The sequence below is a fragment of the Cucurbita pepo genome, chromosome 6, assembly GCF_057944985.1.
Source record: "Cucurbita pepo subsp. pepo isolate OVF chromosome 6, ASM5794498v1, whole genome shotgun sequence".
In the NCBI taxonomy this organism is placed as follows: domain Eukaryota; kingdom Viridiplantae; phylum Streptophyta; class Magnoliopsida; order Cucurbitales; family Cucurbitaceae; genus Cucurbita; species Cucurbita pepo.
This window is the reverse complement of record NC_141803.1, coordinates 3,273,626-3,300,724: the sequence shown is the minus strand read 5'-3', so window position 1 is coordinate 3,300,724 and position 27,099 is coordinate 3,273,626. Positions and strand designations below refer to the sequence as shown.

General features: G+C 38.6%; 7 protein-coding genes across 17 annotated transcripts; 4 read left to right on the top strand and 3 right to left on the bottom strand.

Moving 5' to 3' along the window:
* Positions 1-670: 670 nt before the first annotated feature.
* Positions 671-3,453, top strand: LOC111797449 (proteasome subunit alpha type-4). The gene is made up of 2 exons (XM_023680442.2): positions 671-825; positions 2,427-3,453. The coding sequence occupies exon 2, from the start codon at positions 2,438-2,440 to the stop codon at positions 3,188-3,190; it is 753 nt and encodes a 250-aa protein (XP_023536210.2). The 5' UTR covers positions 671-825; positions 2,427-2,437; the 3' UTR covers positions 3,191-3,453.
* Positions 3,454-3,512: 59 nt separating this feature from the next.
* LOC111797447 (uncharacterized) lies at positions 3,513-7,210 on the top strand. Of its 2 annotated transcripts, none has more exons than XM_023680440.2 (3): positions 3,513-3,628; positions 3,834-3,933; positions 5,432-7,210. In XM_023680440.2, the coding sequence occupies exon 3, from the start codon at positions 5,795-5,797 to the stop codon at positions 7,043-7,045; it is 1,251 nt and encodes a 416-aa protein (XP_023536208.2). In that variant the 5' UTR covers positions 3,513-3,628; positions 3,834-3,933; positions 5,432-5,794; the 3' UTR covers positions 7,046-7,210. The 2 variants fall into 2 exon arrangements, with proteins under 2 accessions (XP_023536208.2, XP_023536207.2); XM_023680439.2 differs by having other exon boundaries at positions 3,521-3,628; positions 3,828-3,933.
* Positions 7,078-11,042, bottom strand: LOC111797404 (uncharacterized). Of its 8 annotated transcripts, XM_087124617.1 has the most exons (4): positions 10,907-11,036; positions 10,131-10,193; positions 7,758-7,847; positions 7,078-7,603 (listed from the first exon to the last, which is right to left on the bottom strand). In XM_087124617.1, exons 1-4 carry the CDS (start codon positions 10,991-10,993, stop codon positions 7,487-7,489), a joined length of 357 nt encoding a protein of 118 aa, XP_086980743.1. In that variant the 5' UTR covers positions 10,994-11,036; the 3' UTR covers positions 7,078-7,486. The 8 variants fall into 8 exon arrangements, 1 of the variants encoding a protein (XP_086980743.1); XR_015421371.1 differs by lacking the exons at positions 7,078-7,603; positions 10,907-11,036 and adding an exon at positions 9,173-9,265 and having other exon boundaries at positions 7,617-7,847; positions 10,131-10,683; XR_015421370.1 differs by lacking the exons at positions 7,078-7,603; positions 10,907-11,036 and adding an exon at positions 9,173-9,258 and having other exon boundaries at positions 7,618-7,847; positions 10,131-10,683.
* LOC111797448 (Pentatricopeptide repeat (PPR) superfamily protein) lies at positions 10,854-12,870 on the top strand. The gene is made up of 2 exons (XM_023680441.2): positions 10,854-11,142; positions 11,387-12,870. Exons 1-2 carry the CDS (start codon positions 11,084-11,086, stop codon positions 12,453-12,455), a joined length of 1,128 nt encoding a protein of 375 aa, XP_023536209.2. The 5' UTR covers positions 10,854-11,083; the 3' UTR covers positions 12,456-12,870.
* Positions 12,731-18,401, bottom strand: LOC111797446 (C2 domain-containing protein At1g53590). Of its 3 annotated transcripts, none has more exons than XM_023680436.2 (13): positions 17,769-18,401; positions 17,365-17,548; positions 17,149-17,223; positions 16,705-16,848; positions 16,397-16,492; positions 16,169-16,300; positions 15,758-15,910; positions 15,583-15,624; positions 15,348-15,396; positions 14,549-14,641; positions 14,283-14,466; positions 14,060-14,183; positions 12,731-13,933 (listed from the first exon to the last, which is right to left on the bottom strand). In XM_023680436.2, exons 2-13 carry the CDS (start codon positions 17,479-17,481, stop codon positions 12,902-12,904), a joined length of 2,241 nt encoding a protein of 746 aa, XP_023536204.2. In that variant the 5' UTR covers positions 17,482-17,548; positions 17,769-18,401; the 3' UTR covers positions 12,731-12,901. The 3 variants fall into 3 exon arrangements, with proteins under 3 accessions (XP_023536204.2, XP_023536205.2, XP_023536206.2); XM_023680437.2 differs by having other exon boundaries at positions 17,365-17,544; XM_023680438.2 differs by lacking the exons at positions 17,149-17,223; positions 17,365-17,548; positions 17,769-18,401 and having other exon boundaries at positions 16,397-16,520; positions 16,705-16,845.
* Positions 18,402-22,119: 3,718 nt separating this feature from the next.
* On the top strand, positions 22,120-25,882 carry LOC111797437 (persulfide dioxygenase ETHE1 homolog, mitochondrial). The gene is made up of 9 exons (XM_023680430.2): positions 22,120-22,590; positions 22,769-22,897; positions 22,982-23,089; positions 24,244-24,378; positions 25,021-25,062; positions 25,173-25,232; positions 25,307-25,360; positions 25,505-25,529; positions 25,613-25,882. The coding sequence occupies exons 1-9, from the start codon at positions 22,339-22,341 to the stop codon at positions 25,693-25,695; spliced, it is 888 nt and encodes a 295-aa protein (XP_023536198.2). The 5' UTR covers positions 22,120-22,338; the 3' UTR covers positions 25,696-25,882.
* Positions 25,883-25,954: 72 nt separating this feature from the next.
* On the bottom strand, positions 25,955-27,091 carry LOC111797403 (uncharacterized). The gene has a single exon (XM_023680390.2). The coding sequence runs from the start codon at positions 27,052-27,054 to the stop codon at positions 26,062-26,064; it is 993 nt and encodes a 330-aa protein (XP_023536158.1). The 5' UTR covers positions 27,055-27,091; the 3' UTR covers positions 25,955-26,061.
* Between the last annotated feature and the right edge of the window lie 8 nt (positions 27,092-27,099).

The following is a 27,099-nucleotide window of genomic DNA, read 5'->3' as shown; positions in this document are numbered from 1 at the left end:
TAAATACTATTTTCATTTTTCTTAATTATTAATATTATTATTATTATACACACGAATGCCAATTTTGGAAACACGACTCTCCATAATGGTATGATATTGTTCACGAGTATAAACTCTGGTGGCTTTGCTTTAGTATTCCCAAAAGGCCTTGTGTCAACGGAGATAGTATTCTATCATTATATAGTTATTACGTTTGACAAAATAAAATAAAATAAAATAAAATAAAAGTCTTATTCGATAACCATTTAGTTTTTAAAGATTACATTTGTTTTTTCATGATTTGTTTTAGGTGATTATTATCTTTATTTAAGAAAATGAGTCACCTTATAATCAAGACTCAAAATTATTTATAGTATAATTTAAAATTTAAAATTAAAATTTTAAATAAAAATATAATTATTAAATAATTATCAACATGACCTATTACATTAAGATTATCGAAAATAGTTGTTCCATGTTGGCTAATTAAAAGAAATATCAAAAGTTTAATTAAGTGTGATGGACAATTATTTTAATAATTATATATATTTTTAGAATGGAAAAGGAAAAGGCAAAACATGAAAATTGGGGCCATTTATTATATGGAAAAGAATTGTAATATTAATTGGGCCGGATCGGTATTTCAAGAGAAGCCCAAACTCTCATGGGCCGTACCAAGCCCACTAGCAAAGCGAAGTTTTCTTGAGAAAGAAGCCGGTGCCTTTATAGCTGAACTTACAAATCTGTTCTGTTCAGGACGACATCAGCGATTAGCGCGAGCGAGCGGGCGGGCTAGCTGACAAGATTTTTCTTCAATTAGTTGCATTTTGTGAAATTCGCTTCCAGGTGACGTTCTACTACTTCTCTATTAATTGTTCAATTTGGAATAATGATTCCTCTAGTATTGGGTAGCATCGATATCAAATTTCGAAACAGAGGAGCGGATTTAGAAGGAATTACTGGGGAATTTTGTTTTCTTGAAGTTGGCCAGCGTTTACCTACTTCCGGCATAGCGTAGGTAGAGGGAGAGTGAAATTTTTTTGTATGAGTAGTGGTCAGTATGAGTTGAACATAGCAGTGGAACCTTGAAATGGCGTTTGAGTTTTAAGAGACGTGGGATTTTACGATCCATTTCTTTGTTTTGTTTATGATTTGGTACTAAACTTCTAGGTTTATTAAGAGACGTGGAATGCGGTGTTAGTTGGGAAATGAAGTTGGAGATTTCCCCGGCATATTATCCTTGTTGGATGGATATCGAATGGATCCCTTGGTTGAAGACCAATCAAATGCATGAATGATATAGTGGGAGTTTTTTGAGCCTTTAGCTTTTCTGTTTATAATTGATTCGAAAAGCTGGTTTTCTAGAGGTAGGTGTGATCGTTTTGATGGGTAAACAAAGCTGTTCTAATTCCTTTATTCGTTTATTTGGCAAAACAAATGCAAGTATAGTTGTTATCTCTAACTCTTATTGAAAAGGTCTGATATTTTATGTGAGATCCCACATCGGTTGGAGAGGAGAACAGAACATTCTATATAAGGGTGTGGAAACCTCTCCCTAGCAGACGCGTTTTAAATACCTTGAGTGAAAACCCGAAAAAGAAAGCTCAAAGACGACAATATCTGCTAGTGGTGGGTTTGGGCTGTTACATTTTAGATTCAACTATTTTGACTCTAGAGGTTGGAGAAAATCTAATGAATTCTCAACCGAGTTCTCTTTTGGAAATTTCTTTAGTAGTCAATGTGTTCTCTCTATTATTGTCAATGAAGATAGCCTCGAAAGTTATCGCCCAAGACGGTACAGTTCATTTTTTGGATTCAACACCTGTTGTAGGTTACAAAATGGGGCATCTCCCTAAAATATTTACCCTTGCAAATGTGTCTTTATAAGGTGGAGCGAGAGAACTGGACCATTCATTCATTTTTTTATAAGTTCTTCACTGGAGTATGGACTTGTTAAGCTAGACCACTCATTCCTGTGTCTCTGTAATGTGCACAAATTAATACTGTCGTGCTATCTGTAGTTTTTTTATTCTTCCATTTGGATCATTTTTACTGTATTCTGTTTTGCCCCTATTAGATTCTTAGTTGAAGTTTTCTCTCTAAGAGAGTAGAAATTTGGATCATTAAAGGGGAACAAAAAATTATTCTGTAATATAGAGGGGAGACAAACTGAAGTTATGGGCGAGCAGCAACTCATGGGGATTGGAGGAACCAAACTGAAGTTATTTGGGTGTGGGTGAGAGAGAGAGAGAGGGAGATTTGCAATGTAAATATAGAATTGTATTTCTAGATCCTCAGATATAATACAATTCATAATGTCTGAAAGTGCTGAAACATATAAAAATATATGAATACATTAAAAAAAAAATTTTGTCCCCATTGTTGTTTGTCAATCCTCCTGCCCTGCCAGATTGTCTATTCTAACTGTCCTGCTCTTTTTGTAACAGGAAAACTAAAAATGTCTCGAAGATATGATAGCCGAACAACAATATTCTCGCCAGAAGGTCGTCTTTACCAGGTTGAATATGCAATGGAGGCAATTGGCAACGCAGGTTCTGCGATCGGGATATTGTCTAAAGATGGAGTTGTTTTGGTAGGTGAAAAGAAGGTCACCTCCAAACTCCTGCAGACCTCAACTTCGACGGAGAAGATGTACAAAATTGATGATCATGTTGCATGTGCTGTGGCTGGGATAATGTCTGATGCAAACATATTAATCAACACTGCAAGAGTTCAAGCCCAGCGATATACTTACGCTTACCAAGAGCCGATGCCTGTTGAGCAACTGGTTCAATCCCTTTGTGATACAAAGCAAGGCTACACTCAGTTTGGTGGTTTACGTCCCTTTGGTGTTTCTTTTCTGTTTGCAGGATGGGATAAAAATTATGGCTTTCAACTATACATGAGCGACCCGAGTGGAAACTATGGTGGTTGGAAGGCTGCTGCAATTGGTGCAAACAATCAGGCAGCACAGTCGATGCTAAAACAGGATTACAAGGATGACATCACTAGGGAAGAGGCCATCCAGCTTGCGCTAAAGGTGCTTAGCAAAACCATGGACAGCACAAGTCTTACTTCAGATAAGCTTGAATTAGCTGAGGTTTTCCTTTCACCTTCTGGAAATGTCAAGTATCAAGTTTGCTCACCCGAGTCGGTGGGCAAGTTATTGGTGAAGTCTGGTTTAACTCAACCGGCTGCTGAGGCTTCCTAAACACATCTTAGACGTTGAATTACTTCATCGTGCTTGGTCTGGCATATTTCATGATCTATATGACTTGAAGTGACCTCTGGTGTTTGGATGTGTTGTTAGATTGTTGAGTTTATCTTTAAGTTGCACTTTATGAAGTTTATATGTAACCGTGTTAGAAACGTCGGTCATTCACTTTACTATGTGCTACTATCAAGTCATGTTGTTACATTGCAATTATTTGTTCCTTTTTATTTGATGAACACCGAAAATTGGTCTTATCCTTACATGATATATACTGTCATTTATAAAGAATGTTTCGTTTTCCTCCCCAACTAATATGAGATCTCAGAGAAGCGGTCGCAGTCCCTCCTTGACCTGGAAAAAGAGAACGACAGAATAAAGAGAGGGCGAAGATAAATCATGTGGACAGATAATTCTCTGTGGCCGGAAGTTATAAAGGTAAATTATCTCAGGCTCACTGCCTTATGTATGCCACAGAGAACGGCAAGTCAAGGGATGAGAGAGCAGTTGGATTATTTCCTTCCCATTTTCAATCTAGTATGATTGAAATTCCATAACTGAAGCATTACATTTCTCTGTGGGATTGCTGATTTCTACTCTGTTCTATAACTAAATTACTGAGATTTCATTGTTTTAGTTTCAGCACATGCAAGTCTGCCCATTTGCAACTCAGTCAGAGCATGATGAGGCCAACCGTGGGATCTACACTACCAACACATTCATCCATTATACTCTGATCTCAGGTATGAAAAAACTAGTGCTGATCTTTAACAAATGTTTCTGAATATATAAATTAGTGGAGCATATTTTAACATGCCGGTTTGCATCTCTGTTTCAATATGATATTATTTGTTTTGGATCTAAGATAACTGATCTAAACAAAACTATTGTTCTTGTTTATCAATTTAATGTGAGATTTTGCTAGTATACTCCTAGAATCTACACAAACTGTCTCAACCTTATCATACCATGCTTGTTTGCATTCTAGATAGTTGTTTAGCCACTAGAAATGAACGTAGAACTTTGGTCGTACTCGTTGTTTGTTAGTTGATACTGCGGGCATCGTGGCGATATGAAAAGGGTAACTAAATTTAGATTAAAAAGGGAGAAAAGAAAACTTCACGGATATCATATGTGAAGTATAAATGGGTACCCATGCTTGCAGCCATGTGCAGTAGCCTATGGCACTGTGCTGTCATGGTTTAGGCCTCCTTTTGTCTTTATTTATCCTTGTGCGTTGCCAATGTTCTATGTCTATTGATTTGTCTGACAACTTTGTTTTGGTTAACATATTTGCAAAGACCAGCTTCCCTCAACAGATCTTCCTTTTCTATGGAAGATCCACTCGGATCTTTGTCATTACATGCCTACAGTCTTGTATCACTCTGCTTTATTTAATTGATACTATGCCTTTTAAATATTGTTTAACATTAGAAACCATTTTTCTATTTGAAGTTAAGAATAGATTATTATGTGTCAGTTTCTGGTGCATTGTTGGTTAACTTAAAGTCCGCCACTTGTTTTTTTATTTAGCTTAGCTCCATCGATCAATGTTCTATAAGATCTATAGTTCTATCTTACACTTGAAAGCCTTCGGGGACAAACCGTTTGAAGAAGAAATTCGTAAGAGCTCCAGCTCACTGTTAGCAAATATTGTTCTTTAGGCTTTCTCTTCAAGGACTTTCTCTTAAGGTTTTAAAACGCGTCTGCTAGGGAGAGATTTTCACACTTACAACGAATGTTTCATTTCCCTCTCTAACCAATGTGAGATCTCACAATCCACCCTTCTTGGGGGCCCAACGTCTTCTTTGATACGCTGTTCGGTGTATGACTCTATACCATTTGTAGCAACCCAAGTCACCACTAGCATATATTATCTTCTTTGAGCTTTCCCTTCAAGGACTTCCCCTTAAGGTTTTAAAACGTGTCTGCTAGAGAGAGATTTTCACATCCTTATAACAAATCGTGTCTGCTAGAGAGATTTTCACATCCTTATAACAAATTCCCCCCTCTGCACATCCTTATAACAAATTCCCCTCTGCAATCAATGTGGGATCTCACACAAATAATTTCATTTTTTTTAAGAATAGGAAATCCTTTCATGGAAACATGATTTTAACGATAAAATCATTTGAAGTATGAATAAATTATCAAGGTTTTCCATGCATTTGAATGAAGTATGGATTGGAGATTATCTTACTTGAATCGCTATTGATGTTTCTATTTCATTTATGGATTTAGGAATATAAACTTGAGATACTTTTCTCTCGTAAAAAACTGTCGGTCACATTGTGGTGGTGGAGCCTCACCGAACGATCCCTAGTTGGTTGAGGGTGCTCCCATTCTCACTCCTAATAGGTGGAAGAAAGATGAAGCAATGAAGTGTAAGTGATAAGTGATATCTCTTTCACAACTTTAGTTCGTGTGTTTTATTTGTATATAGGCATAGCCCATAGTGGACCTGATGTTCATATAAACTACTCATTTCTTTTGGTTCAAATACCACACTTTTAATATATACATACAAACATTTCAAATCCTCTCTCTCTCTCTCTCTCTCTCAAAATCTCTCCCCCGTTCCCAAATCCTTCTTCCTCTGCTCCAATGGCCGACACTCCCTTTTCTCTCTCTTTCCTCCTCCTCCTCCTCCTTTCTCTCTCTCCTCTTTCCCTTCAATTCCAGGCCAACATCGCCGCCGCTGACCTCCAAGCTCTAAAGGCCATTAGAAACAGTCTCACCGATATCCCCCTCCGTCGAAGCCCTTCCGGTGCTGGATTCTTCTCCACCTGGGACTTCTCTTCCTCAGATCCCTGTTCATTCACCGGCGTCGTCTGTGATCTCGGCCGAGTCACAATTCTCTCCCTTGGCACCGGCCGCTCCGACTCGCCTGGACTTGCTGGGTCCCTCCCACCCGCCATTTCCGACCTCTCTGAGCTCACCCAACTCATCCTCTTCCCTGGCATTGTCACTGGTCCGATCCCACCGCAACTGGGTCGTCTTCGAAACCTCCGTGTCCTCTCTTTGACTAACAATCGTCTCACCGGCGCAATTCCAGCCACCCTCTCCGCTCTCCTCCACCTCCACACTCTTGACATCAGCCATAACCAGCTCTCTGGAATTATTCCGGCGACGCTCACTAAGCTCCCCGAACTCAAAATCCTGATTCTGTCGTCGAACAAATTCTCCGGCGAAATCCCAACCGACATTTCGTCCCCTCTCCTCCACCTGGACTTGAAATCCAACAAATTAAACGGTACTCTTCCGGCGTTGCCGTCGTCTATCCGGTACCTGTCACTTTCAGAGAACTCGCTGTGGGGCCCTCTTCGCAACGGACTTGATTCTCTATCGGAATTAGTGTATCTCGACTTGAGCGTGAACCGATTCAATGGGCCCATCCCTTTCTCTCTCTTCTCACACCCTTCTCTCTCCTCTCTCCTCCTCCAACGGAACTCTTTCTCCGGAGTGGTCCCGCCGCCGTCGGCCGATTCCATAATCCCGGTGATGTTTGGCGCCGGATCCGTCGTCGATTTGAGCCATAACAATCTGACCGGAGAGATGCCGGCAATTTTCGCCGGCGCCGAGACGCTGTTCCTGAACAACAACCGCTTCACCGGACCAGTGCCGGCGGAGTACGTGAAAAGCGTCAGCAGCGGCAGCACCACCACTCTATATTTACAGCACAATTTCATATCCGAGTTTCCACTGGAACCCGGTACCGTATTGCCGGACACAGCTGCGCTTTGTTTGTCTTATAATTGCATGGATCCGCCGGCGACCGTCCAGTCTTGCCCTGCCAGCGCCGGCGCGCCACTGTCTAGGCCGCCATGGCAGTGTCCTCAGCTAAAAAGTCCATGAATTTAGCTACAACAGATTATAGAATACAGAAATTTTGCTTCTTTTTTTTTCTTTTTCTTTTGGGCTTTCTGGGTTATGGTGATTTTCTTTTTCAAGTGGGATCATATGTAATTGTTTTTGCTATATTGAATCAAATGAAGATGAACAGTTTATTTTGTCGGTTCAGATCAGACGAAACATGGGAGCTCACTAATCCAAAATTTGACAAACTCAAAAATCTTTGTTTCTTCACATTTATTTTTCTTCAACTTCAAAACTTTAACTTCAAAGTCAAGCTTTTGAAGTATAACAATCAAATTACGACCCGACGCTCGATGATTCTTAAATTATCAACTTTTGACACTGTACTCGAATTAGCGAATACAAAATTTATGAAATACAACATCGAAAGTTTGTAGACTGAGTGAGCATCACAAATCATACCATTGTCATCCCCTCTCATCATTTCGTTTTTGAATGACCTTGATGAATGTTATCATATTCAGTGTTCTTTTTTTGTTGGAGTTCTACCAATAAAGTCAGATGTTCGAGCCTACTCTGAATGAGATTACCCATTACCTATTTTGCAAAGTGGAAAAGTAAAAGAGAGAGTTTACCTATTTTGCAAAGTGGAAAAGTAAAAGAGAGAGGGAATGAATAAATGGAGATGAGGAGAGAAGTGTGAGAAAGAAAGAGACAAAGTGTAATAAAAGAGGGGAAGTTTGTCACGCACCCAACCGACGCTGCCGTCGCCACCACCAATACCTGTCCGCTCTTTTGTACCGTTGCCTCTTTCCCTTTCCCTTTCCCTTTCGCCTACGTTCTACACAGACAAACAGAGCATTGTTAGTATAAGTTTCATTTTTAGGCTATGCTTTGTGAGACTCTCTCTGTTTTATGTGCAATGGATGGCCAAGATTTGGTGTATGCACCAGATGTTCCCATGTTCTGATGATAATAAGCAAACTAAATAATTGTGTAGCATTCAATAATGTCATGGAAGGGCAATGTAGAACATCAAAAGGATCCAAGGACCATTATTGAGGAAAGAGAGAGATTGAAGGAAACAAACTACATAATAAAGGCATATAAGGAGTTGAGAATCACAAACAAACAAACTACATTGGCATTAGATAAGGATTCAAATAACAAAGCCAGCCTTCCTCAGCCATCTAGCTATATTCATATTGAGTTTTGTGAGATCCCACATCGCTTGGAGAGGGGAACGAAACATTCTTTATAAGGGTGTGGAAATCTCTCTCTAGCAAACGCGTTTTAAAAATCTTGAGGAGAAACCCGAAAGGGAAAGTCCAAAGAGGACTACATTTACTAGCAGTGGGCTTGGAAACCTCTTCCTAGCAGACGCGTTTTAAAAACCTTAAGGGAAAACCTGGAAGGGAAAGTCCAAATAGAACAATATCTGTTAGCGGTGGGTTTCGAAACTTCTCCCTAGCAGACGCGTTTTAGAAACCTTAAGGAGAAGTTCAGAAGGGAAAGCCTAAATAGGACAATATCTAGTACCGGTGGAGTTGGAAATCTCTCCCTAGCAGACGCGTTTTAAAAACCTTAAGGGGAAACTCAGAAGAGAAAGCCCAAAAGGACAATATTTGCCAGCAGTTGGCTTGAGAACACTCTCCCTAACCGATGCGTTTCAAAAAGTTTAAAGAGAAGCCCAGAAAGAAAAGTCTAAAAAGTACAATATCTGCTAGAGGTAGGTTTGAGCGGTTACACTAACCAAATCCGACAACGAAAGGGATAATAGCATTGCATGGTAGGGACAGAAGGAATGTAAAGAGAAAAGACAGTGCAACACAGAAATCCAGGTAATACTCAAAACGCACAAAATAATGAAAGTGAGAAACAGATAAGGCAGGAAATGCAGACCCCTGAGAGCTTCAACAAATGACCATCCCACTTAGCTTTTGATGCACATAAAAGGCCCTGGCCTTGGCCTTAGCCACCCACTCACTGACACCAATCCTAAAAGTTGTTTCTTTAAGCACAATCTTATTCCTCATTCTCCCTCAGTGTTTGTGCTTCTCATCTCTATCTCACAAGGTTTGGTCTACATCTTTGAATCTACCAAAGATGTGCACTTTTTGTAGCCTTTTTGGTTGCTGAATAAATAATCAAGAGGACCACACTGACCTGTCTGCCTCAAAAGCTTACCCCCATGGTGCCCCCTTGGTGTGCCTCTCTAGCCATGGAACCACATGTTGGGGAAGCCTACAAAACTAAACACTGCAATCTTCATCAAATAATTGAGAAGACATTCCAAAGAAACCTCCATGAATACAAATGTATCATGTTTTAACTTCAAATGTAAAACGTAAAATGATGCCAATAATGTAGAATTTAAGTATTTTTCTACTTTGGTCAGGTGAAGATTTGGTTGGTGGCATGATTCTTGATGATTTATGCATTTTCTGGAGGATCTCTTTCGTGTTAGGAAGATTTGAGTTGGACTCTTAAGTGAGTGAAAAGGAAGAACGTATTGCCGTCAGCTTTATAGTTCTAAAACGCGCCTGTTAGGGAGAGGTTTCCACACCCTTATAAGGAATGCTTCGTTCTCCTCTCCAACCAATGTGGGATCTCACAATCCACCCCCTTGGAGACTCAGCGTCCTCATTGACACACTACTCAGTGTCGGACTTTGATACCATTTGTAACAGCCCAAACCCACCGCTAGCAAATATTGTCCATTTTGGCTCGTACGTATTACCATCAGCCTCACAGTTTTAAAATGGGTCTGTTAGAGAGAGGTTTCTATACCCTTATAAGGAATTCTTCATTCTCCTCTCCAACCGAGAATCCTTAGCATTTTTCCACATGAACCATTTACCCTCCGCTCTCATAATCCATAGACAACTTATCAATGTCTTTTAGAGACACGTTTAAAGAAATGAAGGTAGAGTGATGCAAAGGCAAGAATTTTACCAAACAAGTTAATGATCATTTCAAATTCTAAATTCTGAATGAACTGTGAAAGTGACTTGAACTTCCTGCTAACTGGCAGAAGAAAACGACAGCAAAATGTAGAAGAGCCACCTAAATAATTCGGTATTAAAGTCTAGATGCATAATAGAAGTAGATGATCGAAGGCTACCTGTAATAGCTGCGTTGAAGAGGAACCACCACAGGCCAAACCTACATCCCAATGGCCCGAGGCCTAGCAGCATGGAAGATTCAAACAAGATCTTAAAATTTTAAGCCCAACCAAAGAACATTACAAAGCAAAATGAGCTAACTGGCTCAGATTGTTCTTGCTGTAAGATCCTGCATGTAGATGTAGGATTTATCTATGACATATGGGATGCCCAACACGGGGAATGAGTCGATTGGAGAGGGGAATGAGTGTTCAAGCTCTCCGCTAGCAGACATTGTCCTCTTTAGAATTTCTCTTTTGAGCTTCCTGTCTGCTAGGGAAAGGTTTTCATACTCTTATAAAGGGTGTTTCGTTCTCCCCAACCGATGTGGGATATCACATTGGATCTCAATAAGGGGTGGATTGTGAGATCCCACATCAGTTGTGAAGGAGAACAACCTCCCTCTAGTAGACGCGTTTTCAAAACCTTGCGGGGAAGCTCGAACGGGAAAGCCCAAAGAGGACAATATGTACTAGTGGTGGGCTTGCTTGGGCTGTTACACCTAACTTCTATGTACCATGTACGTAATGATATCACTAAAACGATCCTCTTACTCTATACATCCTCCAGAATCTGCTTGTTCTACACTCTTAGATCGTCCCATTAGGAGCAATAATCATAAAAACAGAGTCACACTTCGAGCTAATATAAGTGAATCAAGTATAGAACAGACAAAGAAACAAAGGGTTTCAATAGTAAAATGAACTGAAAATACATATCAAGTTGAGATACTGACAAGGTGAAGCGAGTTGAGCGCAGCGGAATGCAGACCCCCAAGAGCAATGCAACGAACACCCACCAAGCGAGGATTCAAAGTGGGCATAAAGACAGGGTTCTCATAGCCTAAACAGAGACGGCCGCCGACGTGAAACGAACCGCCGTTCCCGCGGATTTCTTCAATACCGCCACCGAGATGGGCGGAGGAACCTCTGCCGCTGCACAGAATCCGGTTACCTTTCTTCCAGATCTATGGTAACCTCGCCGTGGGGCCCTCTTCAATTTTAAATAAATTACTCTCACTGGGAGCAATTCTGAGGCATTTCCTTCACCGTTTCCCTTTCTCTCTTCCAATGGTTTCACCTTCACAACGACTCGCTCAACTCTCTGTGTTAAACTCCATCTTTTCTTCATCATCTTCTTCGATTCCTCTTCGTCTTCCATCTTCTTCATTCTCTTTCTCCACTTCCCCTAAACAATCCTCTGCTCTTCCGCACAGGCTCAGCCATAGGGATTGGTTGTCTCCTAATGAAGTCATCAAAATCATCCAACAAATCAGAGATCCTCCCGCTGTGCTCGCGTTCATCCACCAATGGTCCAATCGCAAGGACTACAAACCCAACAAAGAAATCTACACTCTGGTTGTGTCCAGGCTTGCGGAGGGGTGTTTGTTTGATGATATTGAAACAGTGATGCTGAGAATAAAATCCGAAAGGAATTTTCGGTTGTCCGATGAATTTTTCTACCACGTTATCAAGATTTACGGCAATGTTGCTGGGCGTATAGGTAAAGCGATTGAAACCCTTTTCGATATGCCTAATTATAACTGCTGGCCGAGTGTTAAAACCTTTAATTTTGTGCTTAATTTGCTTGTTTCGGCGAAGATGTTTGACGTTGTTCATGAGGTGTATATGGGTGCTCCTAAGTTGGGGATTGAGATCGATGCTTGTTGCCTTAATATACTCATCAAAGGGTTATGTGAGAGTGGGAATTTGGATGCTGCACTCAAGGTGTTCGATGAATTTCCTCAACAAAAGTGTAGGCCAAATGTGAGAACATTCTCAACGCTTATGCATGCATTGTGTGACAATGGTGAACTAGAGAGAGCATCTGAGCTTTTCTCTAAAATGGAAAACGAAGGTGTTTGTCCAGATACTATAACGTTTAACATATTGATTTCGGGTCTTAGAAAGCAGAAGAGGATTGAAGAGGCCATAGTACTTTTGGAGAGAATGAAGCTTAAAGGCTGCTACCCCAATGCAGGGACTTATCAAGAGGTTTTGTATGGCCTGCTCGACTCGGGTAGGTTGATCGAGGCGAGGGATTGTATGCGTCGGATGATTTTGGATGGTAAGGACCCAAGCTTTGTTTCTTACAAGAAATTGTTGTCTGGGTTATGCAAGAAGAATTTGACTGAGGATGTGGATTGGGTTCTAAAGCAGATGGTTATGCAAGGTTTCGTCCCGAAAATGGAGATGTGGAAAGCGATTTTACGCTGTATGTTAGCAGGAAATGAAGATTACAGTGATGCCACTGGTAAAGTACTCGAAAAAATTGTGATGCAATGATGTTCATCTCGGTATAACTGAAAATCAAGCCGTTTGACAACTGATAAACTGAAACGAACACGAGTACAAGATCGAAGAATCGGGTAATGTTATGGACACAAGTTCATCAACACTTCCCAACTTAGCTGCTAATACTGAAGAGCAAATGAGTTGAAAGTTTCTTAACACATCCTCGTTGCCAGTCTCGACCGAACGTTTGTTGCAGCTGAGACGCCGAATGTTCCCGTCGAATCAAATTCAAGAGAGATTTGAGTTATTTTCTGGTGGCAGACCACTGCACAAATAGCTTCTTAATTTCTATAAACATTGCATGTTTACGGGTAACAACATCACTTTACAGGAATTCTGTTTACAAATTCTCAAACTTCTACAAGTTTTTCACATCCTTTTAGCTACAAACTGTACCATTTTTCAACTGTCTGCCATCTCAGGTTTTGAAGTTCGAATCATTTGTCACCGTTGATTCCATGTTTATTGTCTTTGTCGTCTTCGATCTTTTCCGAGCGAAGCGCTGCAGTGCTCTTATCTGATGATTGATCACTGTACTCCACACCGTTACTTGAACCAGTGGGCAGCACATTTTCCTTCTTAAAGGAATTGTTGTGAGGAGCTAAGGTTGTGTCTTCAGGGATAACTGGAATTCCTCTAATTGTCGTTGGGCTGCAAGCAGCTGGTGCGTCAGGTTCATCATCAGAAGACTCTGATGCTACTGCAGGATCTCTCTGTGAACCAATTTGGAATTTCCTTGACCCTTTGCGTGAAAATGCATATTTAATACTGCGAGCAGATTTCTCAGCCTGTCTGAAAATGCTCTTTGCCATGCCTTTCACATTTCCACCCTTTCCTGGACTCTCTATATCGCTACCGTCGTTGCTCGACTTCCCTTCTTTTGATACTTTATCTGAAGTAGTCCCTGAAATGTTATCTACAAGAATAACCTTCACGCCTCCATCGACATTTGTCGCCCTGACATTTGCATACTGGGGGGATCTAGCAGACTCTACTAAGCTTCCTGATCGATCCTCATCCCGAGGACTCCGGTGAAAAACTGAACTCAGCTTTCTCAGTCCCCTGCGAACTGATAACTTTCTATGTTTTTCCTCAGGATTATCATCAGTACTGCTAGAATCATTGTTACAGGATTTTATCTCACCACTGCTCATAGATTCATTAGGCTCCCTACGGATTTCGGTATCAAGCTGCCGACTTCGTCCCTTCCGAGGCTCCCAAGTTTTTGAAACTTCGCTTCCTGGACGGTGGACCCATATTCCTGTCTCCTTCTGCCCTTCAACGTTGATGGGCTCAAAATTGTCGATCCCTCTTCGAGGCTCCACTGATACTGATGAGTTCGAATCCTTACCGTTCTTGGTCTCACTCCTAGGGGAATCCTTATCATCCTTGGTAGTCTCACTCCTAGGGGAATCCTTATGAGGCTCTTCCACATTCAAGGTTTCTCTTTGAAATGGATACTCCTCCACCTAAAGTAGTATTACAAATCAATAAAAGAAAGCAACATTTTCCAATAAAACTAAATTTGAAAGAGACGAGAAAATGAAACATGGAAGGGAAGGGAAGGGAAGGGAAGGGAAGTGAAGGGATAGAACCTTCTTTCTATCTTCAAAAACAGTGATTCCCAGATGCAATCGCCCCATTTTAATGTTTTCGAGAGGCAACCATATATCATGTCGTTTGCCATCCCTCAGGTCCGCAATGTTGACAGAGCAATTTCTGCAAATAGAATATTAGATCTCGTTCAAGCTATGGTGTCGAGATCAAATTTTACAACGAATCGAATATATCATAGAAGTTACAAATTTGAAGACGAACCCAAGTATGTCGTCGACAAACGTGTCCTTGTCACGGACTTCAATAGCAAGCACATTTTCCGACTCCCAGGTGACAATTGGGATCTTGAACTCCTCGTGCCACTGTGGAGACAGTGTTTTCCTTTGAATTTTGGTTCTGAATCTGTAAGGACCCAGTTGACCCTTTACATAGGGATCAGCCAGACCTGAAAGAAAGCTTCAATTGTAAGCCAAATTCACCAGTCATGTAAGAAAATCATGAGTGGAAGAATGTTGGAAGAACCGAACCATTTAGATCAGATGGTTTCATGTTTGCTCCTTCAACAACTTCGACTATGACATAGGCGATTGGTTCCTTCACGTTCACAGAGAACCAATTTTCTGGAAATATAAGGTCATGGACAAGTGGAAAGATCCATCAACATCAAAAAAATATGTAGTCACTTGAGAACGTTTTGTTTTCGAAAGCTAACAAACATCATGTATAATAAGATTATGCATATTGAGAACGGAACTTAACCATCTTCGTAGAAATTCTTCAAACAAATTACATATAGCCCCTACCTCTGTATACAGAAATTTTTGAGAACCATAAAAGCTTAGTTAGAACATATTTCTCACTCTAACAGTCCAAGCCCACCGCCAGAAGATATTGTTTTCTTTGGGCATTTTCTTTAACGGCTTCTCCTCAAGGCTTTAAAATGCATCTACTAGGGAGAGGTTTCTACACCTATATAAGGAATGTTTCGTTTCCCTCTCCAACCGATGTGGAATGGGATCTCACACCCACAATGACAACAGGTTATTGGCCGGTGATCAACGTTCAATACTGCAATCAATTATCAATATGAATCGTTGCAAGCTAGCTATGTAAACCATGTGACATCCGCATCAAAGCGTTCAACCATTTCAGAAAAGGAGAATTACGCGAAGTATCCTCATCGCAGCACAAGGCTGTAACTTTTTTTAAGCACTCTGCTTGACATGATAATAAGAAAAAACTAAAATAAGCATGAAGGCATGTGCAGAGATAGCATTGTTTCTATTCGATAGGTTGTGATTGACTATTCTTCAAAAAATGAAGTACCTGGCTGTGGTGAAATGAACTTCTCCATGTCAACAACCAACATATTGGGCTGAAAAGATTAAGAAAATTCAAAACTTAGGTAAATATTGTTGAAAAACATCTGTAATAACATTAAATCTGAACATAAGTGTACACAATTTGGTTCAGGCCTTCACAATTTTCTTTATTACAAAATGAACGAAATGAACAAAGTAAGACTAAAGGTGGCATCAAGAATCAAAAACTAGAACTTAACCTCAACAAGTGTCTGCTCGAAGGCAATGGACAAAAGCTTATCCTGATAAAACGAAACCAAAAAAGACAAACGACAGTACTTAGCTCGAGAATAAGAAGATGCAAGCAGTAAAGCGTAGTTTAGCCAGCATGAAGAGAACCTGAGGGAAAAGAAAGAAAAAGTAGAAGTACAATACCAGCCATCCAGCAATCCCCGGAAGTTCAGTAACATCAAGACCATGCGTAAAGATAGGTTTGACGGTCATCTGAAAGTACGGAGGCTCAGCAAAACATAACCGTATTCGGCCGAGGTAGGGCCAATCCCGAAGGAACTTAACACCAACCAGAACCTTGAGAGGGAACATGAAGTGTGATTATTAGAAGGAACATGCAAATAACGCAAATCAATATGAAGAACAGAATTCTTGGAAGGAAAGAACACAATTATACAGACATGGAAACTGAAAAAAGAAATCAGCATTTGAACTCTTCTACTTTTCGACTCACGATATCAAAGATCACACAAGCAGAATTTGAACGCTTCTACTTTTCGACTCACAATAGCATCCCGAACTACACCATTACAGACATCACAACAATTTGTGTACCTTTCCTTCCACATGCAGGCCTGTAAGATGCAACTTTGCCCACATTCCAAATCCTAGTCTTTTCCTTAGCTTCACACCAAGTATTGCACTCATGTCATCAGCTGTAAGAAAGTTCATTCCTAACTCCAGAACCTGTGATTAATTCCTTCCAATCTGATTAAACTCAAAACTGCAAAAGACAATATCGCGCGTGTGTGTAACGTGCGAGTATGTGTATGAAATGCCTACCAAGTGGTCGTCCTCGCTAGGCTCACGAAGCACCCTCATTTCAGTAAACATAGGCGGGTTTCTCCCCAAATATAGATGCTGAACCACAGCCTTCTTCTGCAATCATACACTCGTCATCAAAAATCTGTACCGACATAAAATTATGATCACCAAGCAATGAGAAGAAATCATGTCCTGGTATATTCTCGAAACTCTCAAGTTTTCTGAATGCATCCATGGAGGTTTGATATTGTAAACACACTGAATTGCTCAAATTCATTGTATCGATCAAATAAACGGGTATATAAAGTAACAGATTGGGATCATACAGCAGTCCATGGTTTGTACTTCTCCAAGAACCAAGGAATGATAGGGAGGAGAATCTTCTGAGAAGCAATATGCTCCATACATATAGGCCAAATCTTTTCAACCGCATGGTTTAACCACCTGACTGTTTCAGAATCCGTAAGAACCTGAAGTAGAAGAGAACTCACATTTGATTTAGATCAAAATGAAACAATTGGATTAGAAAAGTGTAACGGCCTAAGCCCACCACTAGCAGATATTGTCCTCTTTGAGCTTTCCCTCTCGGGCTACCTTTAAGGTTTTTAAAGGCATCTGCTAGGAAGAGGTTTCCACACACGGGTGTTCCGTTCTCCACCCCAACCACAACCAATGTGGAATCTCACAAAAAGAATGTGTGGATATCTCAATTTCTCAGTAAATAAATTTTTGTTTATGAGTTCTATCTAAGAAAAGGACAGAAATTATACCCTTCTCTGGTTAGCTTGCTTTCTCTCCTCGAATTGCAATTTCCTCCTTAGTTTCAAAAAGAACCTCTCGTGCACCTTTCAAGAAGAACACTAGAAGTTCATTAAGGAAAAGAGGAAGATTCAATCCCATAAGAAACTGAAGCTTCAGAGAATTATCCAGATTCCAAAGAATCTAAGAACAATTATCTGATGAAGAACAGGCATGGTTAAAATTACCAGATAGAGATAGATGAGGGAGATGAAATATGCAGAAAGATGGCAGCAATTGAAGGCGGAAAGTAGCCAGAGAAGAAAAAGGACGAATCCCACATGAATCATAATCGAAACCTCCATTAGAATCAATCTTTCATCAAAACCCACTTTAAGATTCAAAGGAAAAGATGATCTTCCTTAACACTTCCTGTACCGACAAACAACATTCAATAGGATCAGGTTACCATATCCACTTTCCTTTTTCTACAATGGGCTCCACCAGATTCAAAAGCAGAAGAACAAAACAATAATAATAATAATAATCAATTCCTTAAGGAAAGCCAGCAGATTAAAGTAAAAAGAATCGATGATTTGTAACATCTCTAATCCAAATTAGAACAAAAATGAAAGCGCAAATCCATACTTACACTAAAAATCGCCAATAAGAACCAAATCGCCGCATGGAAACCTCTTCAGTAAGAACAAACGAATCGAATCCCAAACATTAAGTGACAGGACAGGTTCTGAAATCTTCTATTCAACATTCCTCTCGACAGTGAAAACGGTGCCGTAGAGGCGAAGAAACCGTCGATTAGAGATAAGGAATTGGAGCAGTTGAAAGTTGAGAGTAAGTTACTAAGTTTCAGCTTGAATCTTCAAGCAACGTGTCCCATACGTGTCGGCATCGGAAGAGAAGACAAATATAACGATTTCAAGCAGCAGCAGAACTAACCTGGATCTTCTTCCTCCCTAATTGAATCAAAAAACTCCCACAGATTGCTCCATTAAAGCATTTTTCTGGGATTGAAATAAGCCCTTTGAAGAAGAACATACCAAGCAACTCAAGATCTATCGCATAATCCAAATATTTCTGTGTGGGGAGAAAGAATTGATTTAAACGTACTTCAATGAATCGAATAAGAGAATAAACAATGAAATCGATAATTTTCAACTAAAAAAACAAAATGGAATTTAAGAAACGGATTAAATTCGACTCGGGCTTCGAGGGATTGAAATTCTGAAATGGGAGAAGGAACAACAGAGTCAATTCTATGAATTGAAAATAATTGCAGTTGAAACAGTTTATTAGAAAAATAAATGGCATTTGTCCTCTTCCCAATTTGTGACATTGACTTAAAAATAAATTCATTTAAATTTTAGATAATTTATAGACGCCCGAGTAAAAAAAAAAATGTACATAATGATAGAACGATCCTAATGATAGAATGACTGACAAAAAATTTAAACATTGAAAGTTATGCCTATACCAATAAATTGCATTCGCGTTCTCCTCAAAATTATTAAAAAAAATACTTATATATATATATATATATATATATATATATATATATATATATATTTTTTTTTTTTTTTTTTTTTTTTTTTTATCGAAATGTAATTTCTCTCGACTGGGTATTGATTGGGATCTAATTTGCAGTTATACTCACAAAGTCACCGACATGTAAGATCCCATATGAGTAATTTCTCTCAACTACGTATTGATCGGGATCTAATTTGCAGTTATACTCACAAAACCACAGAGACCCTGTAAGATTCACAAAGACATAGACACTGTAAGATTCACAAAGACATAGAGACACTGTTAGATCTCGTATGAGTAATTTCTCTCAACTACATATTGACCTCGATCGGGAATCGAATTTGCAGTTATACTCACAAAGCCACAGAGATACTGTAAGATTCCAAATGAGTAATTTCTCTCAGCTACATATTGATCCCGATCGGGGATCTAATTTGCAGTTATACTCACAAAGCCACAGAGACACCGTAAGATTCACAAAGCCACAGAGACACTGTAAGATCCCAAATGAGTAATTTCTCTCAACTACATATTGATCCTGATCGGGGATCTAATTTTCAGTTATACTCACAAAGCTACAGAGACACTGTAAGATCCCAAATGAGTAATTTCTCTCAACTACATATTGATCGGGATCTAATTTTCAGTTATACTCACAAAGCCACAGAGACACTGTAAGATCCCATATGAGTAATTTCTCTCAACTACATATTGATCGGGAATCTAATTTGCAGTTATACTCACAAAAGCCACAAAGACACTATAAGATCCCATATAAGAACGAAGCATTTCTTATAAGAGTGTGAAAACCTCTCCCGAACGTAATGGGTCAAAACGGAAGGACAATATCTTCTAACGATGGACTTGGGCTATTACCGTTTTTTTTAGACTTTCAATCTCAAGAGAAATAGCACCCGTCAATTACGATTGAATCATGTTCGTGTTAAGATTCGAATCTCGTTAACATATAAAATTATATTTTAAATTTTAAGGGTACAAATGAGCTCCCTCTAAAGTCTAGGCGTATAATATGGAATTAGAAAGAATAAAGAAAAGATATTATTCCATTGGAAACCATTAAGAAGGCAACCTAATATAAATAAGTCAAAACCCAACTAATAATCCACGCATCTCAGGAAGGATAGAGTGTCGGCCAATCAGCTGCCAAGCTTAAGCCAGCTCATTTCATATTTTAATTATAAATTTAATTTCATTATAAAGTTAACATAATAATAATTGAGACTTTTTAAAAAATTTAATTATGAGTTTACACTTTTAATTATTGAAGTACCCTAAAGTTTTTTTTTATTTACTAAAAAAAAAACTATTTCAAAATAATTACCCTCCCACTTAAAAAAATATTTCAATTTTTTATTAAAACTTTTTAAATAAAAGTTAACTAAGGTTAGTTTTGGAAATTTATGAGTATTTTTTTTTTTTTTTGATGTGAGTTTTGTTTATGTACTAGCGATAAAGTATTTTTTTTTTTTTTAATTTTAAGGGCATTTTTGTATTTTATAAAAGTTCAAGAGTATTAATGAAACCTTAGAAAGTTGTTTTTAATTTATTTTTTTTTAATTTAAGAGTTAAATAAAATATTAACTGTTTTTTTTTAAGTTGAGGGTATTATTGAAACTTTTGAAAACATAGAGATATTTTTTTTAAATCAGCTGACTCCATGAAGTGTACAATACTCATTTATTTAGATTTAGACAAAACGACGTCTTTGGACGACAAGATCAATCATTCAGAATAAGTAGATACAATTTATCATGACGATGGGTTTTGTTTGCTTGTTTTAAAATAGATATATATATATTTTACATATTTATAATTTGATGAAAAGGATTGAATAATTTATTTACTTCACGAACAAAAATCAAACATTCTTAAATTTTTAAAAAAATAAGTAATATATATATATATATATATAACACTCAAGTAAAAAAGAAAAATATGAATAGATTGAGACTACGTTCTAATGAGAGCGATTTTGAAGATATAATTACTGAGAAAAGACTTAAAAAAAATGAAAATCATTACTTTATACCAATCAGACATACTATATTGCATCCTTTACTTAGAGTAATTCTATGTTTTATGTAAAGTAATTCTCCGAAAAAGACAGAATATTCTATGTTTTATCCAAAGGATTTGATCTTTTACCTGGAACAATTCTATTTATTTATTTTGAAAGTTTAAAAATATGTAATAAATTCATATCACTATAGTATTTTTATAAACCATACGAATATTTATTTTATGTATCATATAAATTATGCTAAACTGGTCCCTACAAGTTTTAAGTATAAGTCGCTTATACTAAAATTTAAAGATTAAATTCATTTTTTTAATAATCTCCCGATCGACAATTTATGTCTAGATTAATTGAACCGATGTTTTTTTTTTTTAGCTTAACCAATATGCCATAATATAAATTTGCAGCTTTTGATCTAATGCTTTATTTTTTATTTTTTTTCTTAAAAAGTTTAATAAATATAGAGATGAAAATCTATGATATCACAGTGAATAAGAGGTACATGAATGAACTAAGATTATATCCAAATGAGAACAATGACGAGGGTAGAACAACTAAGAAAGACTTAGGAATAAAAGTTAATACTTATATTAACAACGTGCATCTTACTTTTTGGTGGCTCAATAACTTCATAGTTAAGCGTGTTTTGAAGCGTGTTTTACCTAAAATAATTTTATATTTGATGACCTCTTAGGAATTTTTTCGAAAAAATATGTTAAAAGACTTGGATAGTTAACATGACCTCTCATGGCTTTGCTTTGGGCTTCCCCAAGAGGCCTTAACTTATAAACCCATGATCATTCTTTAAATTAGCCGATGTGGGACTTTCATCATCCAACACCTCTCTTCAAACAAAGTGCGCCTCCCCTTAATTGAGGCTCGACTCCTTTGGAGTCTTAGTCATTTTTTACTGCCTTCGTGGAGGCTTGACTCCTTTTCTTTTGGAGTTCTTTGTTTGATATTTGAGGATTTACCAATCTATTGGCACGACTAAGTTTAGGGCATGTCTTTGATACCATGTTAAACGAACACGACTCTCCACAATGGTATGATATTGTCCACTTTGAGCATAAGCTCTCATGACTTTGCTTTGGGCTTCCGAAAAGGCCTCAACAAATGGAGTTAGTATTCCTCACTTATAAACTCAGGATCATTCTCTAAATTAGCAGACGTGGGACTTTCATCATCCAACAGGGACACGTCTAGATCCTAAGTTTATAAGTAAGGAATACTAACTCCATTGGTTGAGGCCTTTTGGTGAAATCTAAAGTAAAGCCACGAGAGCTTATGCTCAGAGTGGACAATAGTATGATACTATTGTGGAGAGTCGTGTTCATAATAAAAGTAAAATAAATATAATTGATGCTGTATTCTACGTATTTAAGTGGGACACCTGTTGATTAATTATATGCGTGGGCATCGTGTACAAGCACTCTGTTCTTTGGGCGAAAGCAAAACCGGGAGCACCGAGCGCGGGGCGGATGAGGCAAAGCTTGCGAAATCGCTACCTGACGAATTTTCCATTCCATATCCATTGATGAAGATTCCATCCTGTTTCTCATTTTCTATAAACAATTAACTAAATTAGTATTATTCTTCGCCACGTTCCAATCCAGTTTTCAGTAGAAAACAAAGCGCGATGCAAAGCTTTCGATTCTTACGAATTCCTTCGTTTTCACCTCCCAATGCTTTGTTCTTCGTCTCTCAACCTCCTCATCTTCTTCCTGTGAAATCCATTTCCAGAATTTCCACCAAGAATTTCAGTTCCCAAATGGAGTCATCGTTATCGTCTTCCTCATCTAAGCTCTTGTTCCGTCAATTGTTCGAGAAGGAATCTTCTACTTACACTTATCTTCTTGCTGATGTTTCTCACCCTGATAAACCAGCGCTTGTAATTTCCTTCTCTAATCTCTCTTTTCTGTTTGACTGTTTGGATTTAATTTGAAATTTGATTGTTCTTTGATGAAATGTGTAATGGATTTAGTTTCTGGTGTGTTTTCTTAGTTGGTCTAAAGCATCAATCGGTTTTTCGATTCTCATGTGATTTATTGAATTTTCTCTGCCTTCAGTTGATTGATCCGGTTGACAAGACTGTTGATAGGGATCTAAACCTTGTACGAGAACTTGGATTGAAGCTTGTTTACGCTATGAATACTCATGTTCATGCTGATCATGTCACTGGGACTGGACTCATCAAGGTTTTCTTCTCCATCATCATTTTTGTTTTTTTCAGTGTCCGACTTTGTTGCTATTGTTATATTTGATGCGATCATTTCCTTCAGAGTAAATTTCCAGGAGCGAAATCTGTAATCTCGAGAGCAAGCGGTTCAAAAGCCGATGTGTTGATTGGACCTGGCGATAGAATTCCTTTTGGTGATCTATTCCTGGAGGTACCATTACCTGTATTTAACACTACAAAACAAAGATACTCATAGGACTTAGTTATGATCATTGCCATCACATAGGACTGGTGAAAATTCATCAACAAAACATATCTGCTCTCGTATTTGTATTGATTTCTAAACTTCGATAAGCTCACTCACGGTAACAGTCCAAGTCCACCGCTAGCAAATATATTGTTCGCTTTAGCCTGTTACGTATCGTCATTCGCCTCACATTTTTAAAACGCGTTTGCTAATGAAGGGTTTCCACACCCTTATAGGGAATGTTTCGTTTTCCTCTCACACCAATGTGGATCTAACAATTGGTTGGAGAGAGGAACAAAGCATTCTATACTGAGTGTGGAAACCTCTCCTTACAAACGCATTTTAAAACTGTGAGGCTAATGACGATATATAATCGGTCAAAGCAAACCATCTACCTGCTAGCGATACTTAACGTTCTCTCATATTGATCATTTAATTTGATTCTTGACATATTATATGTGTAACTAGGTTAGTTGATTCTGGTCACGACCTATATATATCTTACCACGGCTACTGCCAGACAATGGCAGAATTGGGGATGCTTTCTAGTTTCAGGCTTCAGAAATTAATACTTCTTCATGCTATGACAATGTTCATGGGCTCTTAAAGAGTGTTCAAACACTGATTCATTTCCTCTTTAGCGTTTCGATATGAAAACAATCTGTGAACATTTACTTTTGTGGGGCTTGAGGATGAAAAGTGCAACGCAGAAAGTTAGTCAATTTTTGTGCCAGGAGCTCTCCTCGACATATTTAACCACCTTTATTATGCCATACTGCAGCTAGCCCCTGTGTCTCCCTTTTGGGTTGTAGCTCCACACCATAGATATCCCCTCGGGTGGGTTCCTATCCTCTATTACTATCAATAATAGAGGATAGGACTCAGTTTAGTAGAGATTTTGTTTGCAATGGGAGGGACCTCCTATGATAATGAAAACTGATGTTCCTAAATAATGAAGCATAAGCTGTCTCTTAGACTATAATTTCATTTCTGAAGTTCCTGAACCCAGACTGAGCTAAGGGTTCATCATCAAGTAAAGCAACGTTCAGAAAAAAGGAAACATTTAGGGGACAATCCTAGAGTTGACTCTTGTCTCAACCTTATCTTCTTCCATGCAGGTTCGTGCAACTCCTGGGCACACATCAGGATGTGTCACCTATGTAACCGGGGATGAACCTGATCAGCCTCATCCTAGGATGGCATTCACTGGGGATGCTCTGTTGATTCGTGGATGTGGGAGGACAGATTTTCAGGTAGCTTTCACCATTTCACTTATTAACTGTTGGTGGTAGTTCTCAAAAGTATTGGTCTTTCAGATCAAGATATTGTCATGTTTCCTCTTCTTCTAGCTCACAGCTCGCCGTCCACTCAACTGATTTTCCAAACTTTTCTTTGTATAAACGTCAACTAATTTTTCAAAATGCATCTACTAAGGAGAGGTTTCCACACCCTTATAAAGAATGCTTCGTTCTTCTGTCCAACTGATGTGAGATCTTACATTGAAATTACTAGAACCATTATGAACTATTAACTAATCGTTTAGCTGTAAATGAAACCATTCCACATGATTATGGCCTTCATGTTTAGCACACGTCGCGTTTATGCACGTTTCCAATCCAAGTGCTTAGATGTCTATATGTTAGGAATCACGAACTTCTACAATAGTATGATATTCCCCATGTTTCCAATCCAAGCTCTCATGGCTTTGCTTTTGGTTTCCCCAAAATGCTTCATACCAATAGAGGTGTATTCCTTACTTATAAATCCATGATTATCTCCTAAATTAGCGAACATGGGACTCCCTCCCAACAATTCTCAACCTTGTATTCTCTTCTATCTCATTTGAAAATTTGAGCTTCAAAACAGCTCTATGAATCTGTAAATGCTTTCTGCAGGGTGGAAGTTCAAAGCAGCTCTATGAATCTGTACACTCGCAGGTAAGGACATAAACTCATAACATAAAAAAAAAGAAGAAGCTAGAAATGGGGTTTCTTGGTTTTAGCTTTCGGTAACACCAACTGTTCTGATTATTAACTCTGTGTGCAAGATTTTCACTCTGCCAAAGGACACATTGATCTATCCAGCTCACGATTACAAGGGATTTAATGTAAGGAAATTTCTACGTCTCTTCTTTCTCCAAAGCACGGCTCGTTATACCTTATATCTGAATTAAAATTTCAGGTTAGTACGGTAGGTGAAGAGATAGTATACAATCCCCGGCTCACCAAGGATCTGGTAATTTCTCGAGTAACTAAAATCGCATACCCATAAATACCATTTCGAGCACGAAATTAGGCCAATGTTCGATTGACAATCGTAGATAAGTGATTTTGGATATCATTTTCATCACTAAATGCACGGTTTGTTTTTGTTTTGCAGGAAGAATTCAAGAAAATCATGGAAAGTAAGTACTTATAACCAAGAACTTTAATATGGTGTAAACTGATAGGACTCTGCTATAACACCTGCACTGTTTCCCTCTTGCAGATTTGAACCTGCCTTATCCAAAGATGATGGACATAGCAGTTCCAGCAAACCTGGTTTGTGGCTTGCAAGATCCAACTTCTTGACTCTGTCTATTCTGTGATTCTTTGTGTATAATTGGCCTTTCTTACTATTAAAAACATTAAAAAAGAAGAAACATCTGCAAAAACCATAGGCCAAAAGGAGTGAATTCGACGAACAAAAATAAAAATACATGAACTAATGACATTATCTACTGCTTGTTTCTCTTTTCAATGGAATGATTTGTTCTTAGACTGTTCTACAAACAATTTACTCTTCTTAGCATGAATGCAAAGAAAATAGAATGAAGAACAAGCATCAGAATAAAACCAACGTGTATTGTATTATATATACAACATGTAATCATAGCCAGTGTTCATTTCACATAAATTTGAGTTCAAACTTTTCAACTCCAGAGATGCCAATCAAGTTTAGAACTCCCCTAATTGAACATCTTGGGCTGTTAGTGGAACATAATCCCCAAGATACACTTCCAGATGATCAGACAATGAGGACTTGTCAATATTTTGATGGTGATATGATTTGCAGACGAAGTAGATGATTGTTTGAGCAACAAGCCCAAAGAGGAACACCTTGAACAGCAACAAGAAACAAAGAACTCCAAGAACAATTCTTAATCCATAATGATTAGAGCTACCAAGCACTACCACTGTCTGAAAAACCAATTGACTCGCTAGAAACAGCACTGTAAAAGTTAAGAAAACAGCACAACAAAGCACCAGCTTCCCCTTGATCAGTTCCTTGCTCTTCAACATTGCTTGAATCCCATAAACATCCTCCAAAACCGAGACAACGCATGCTAGATGCCACACTACGCTTATGTAAACAAACCCTAGAACATATGATACCGAAATCCCAGCAATGATGAGAATCCCAATCCCACCGAATCCGAAAATTGCAGCCCAAAGGAGAATCAAAACACCAAAAGCAATGTTGTAAACCAAAACGATAACAAAATTCCATACGAACGTAACCATCAGCCTTCTCCAAACCTTAGGAACGACGCTAATAATCTTCCTGAAGGTGATTTCCTTACCGGTATAAACACAAGCGATGGTGTAAACGACGGCCGCAGTGGAAAGGAGAGTGAGAACAAGAAAGAAAGTGAAATACGCAGCTTTGAAGAGCCAGAAAGAGATCCACTCCGACGTGATCATATCGGAAAGCTTCGTGTAATTCGGAGAATTCTTGGGGATTGAGTTGAGAGAATCTTCGTTTTTCAAGATCTTGAAGAACAGAAGCTCGGTTACCTGGATGTGAGCTACAAAGACGACGGAAAGCGGCAAGATTAGGGTTAGAGTAATCTTGCTGAAGATCTTCCTCCATGAGAAAACAAGATTGAAGGATTCTGTGAAGATGCCGAAGAAGTCGAGAAATTGAAGATCTTCCTGCTCTCGATCCATCTCTCCGTGGGAGCAAAAATCAAAATGAGCGACCGACGGCGAGAT

Coding starts and splice junctions, on each gene's coding strand:
- LOC111797404 (XM_087124617.1), bottom strand. CDS start 10,993: ATGCCCACTTTGAATCCTCGCTTGGTGGGTGTTCGTTGCATTGCTCTT. Junction 10,194..10,906: donor CGCTCAACTCGCTTCACCTT/GTCAGTATCTCA, acceptor CCATGCTGCTAG/GCCTCGGGCCATTGGGATGT. Junction 7,848..10,130: donor CTTCAACGCAGCTATTACAG/GTAGCCTTCGAT, acceptor TTGTCTGTGTAG/AACGTAGGCGAAAGGGAAAG.
- LOC111797446 (XM_023680436.2), bottom strand. CDS start 17,481: ATGGAGGTTTCGATTATGATTCATGTGGGATTCGTCCTTTTTCTTCTC. Junction 16,301..16,396: donor CTAGCGAGGACGACCACTTG/GTAGGCATTTCA, acceptor AATTAATCACAG/GTTCTGGAGTTAGGAATGAA. Junction 14,642..15,347: donor GTTCATTTCACCACAGCCAG/GTACTTCATTTT, acceptor TTATATTTCCAG/AAAATTGGTTCTCTGTGAAC.
- LOC111797449 (XM_023680442.2), top strand. CDS start 2,438: ATGTCTCGAAGATATGATAGCCGAACAACAATATTCTCGCCAGAAGGT.
- LOC111797448 (XM_023680441.2), top strand. CDS start 11,084: ATGGGCGGAGGAACCTCTGCCGCTGCACAGAATCCGGTTACCTTTCTT. Junction 11,143..11,386: donor ACCTTTCTTCCAGATCTATG/GTAACCTCGCCG, acceptor TCTTCCGCACAG/GCTCAGCCATAGGGATTGGT.
- LOC111797437 (XM_023680430.2), top strand. CDS start 22,339: ATGCAAAGCTTTCGATTCTTACGAATTCCTTCGTTTTCACCTCCCAAT. Junction 22,898..22,981: donor CTGGGACTGGACTCATCAAG/GTTTTCTTCTCC, acceptor CATTTCCTTCAG/AGTAAATTTCCAGGAGCGAA. Junction 23,090..24,243: donor TTGGTGATCTATTCCTGGAG/GTACCATTACCT, acceptor TCTTCCATGCAG/GTTCGTGCAACTCCTGGGCA.
- LOC111797447 (XM_023680440.2), top strand. CDS start 5,795: ATGGCCGACACTCCCTTTTCTCTCTCTTTCCTCCTCCTCCTCCTCCTT.
- LOC111797403 (XM_023680390.2), bottom strand. CDS start 27,054: ATGGATCGAGAGCAGGAAGATCTTCAATTTCTCGACTTCTTCGGCATC.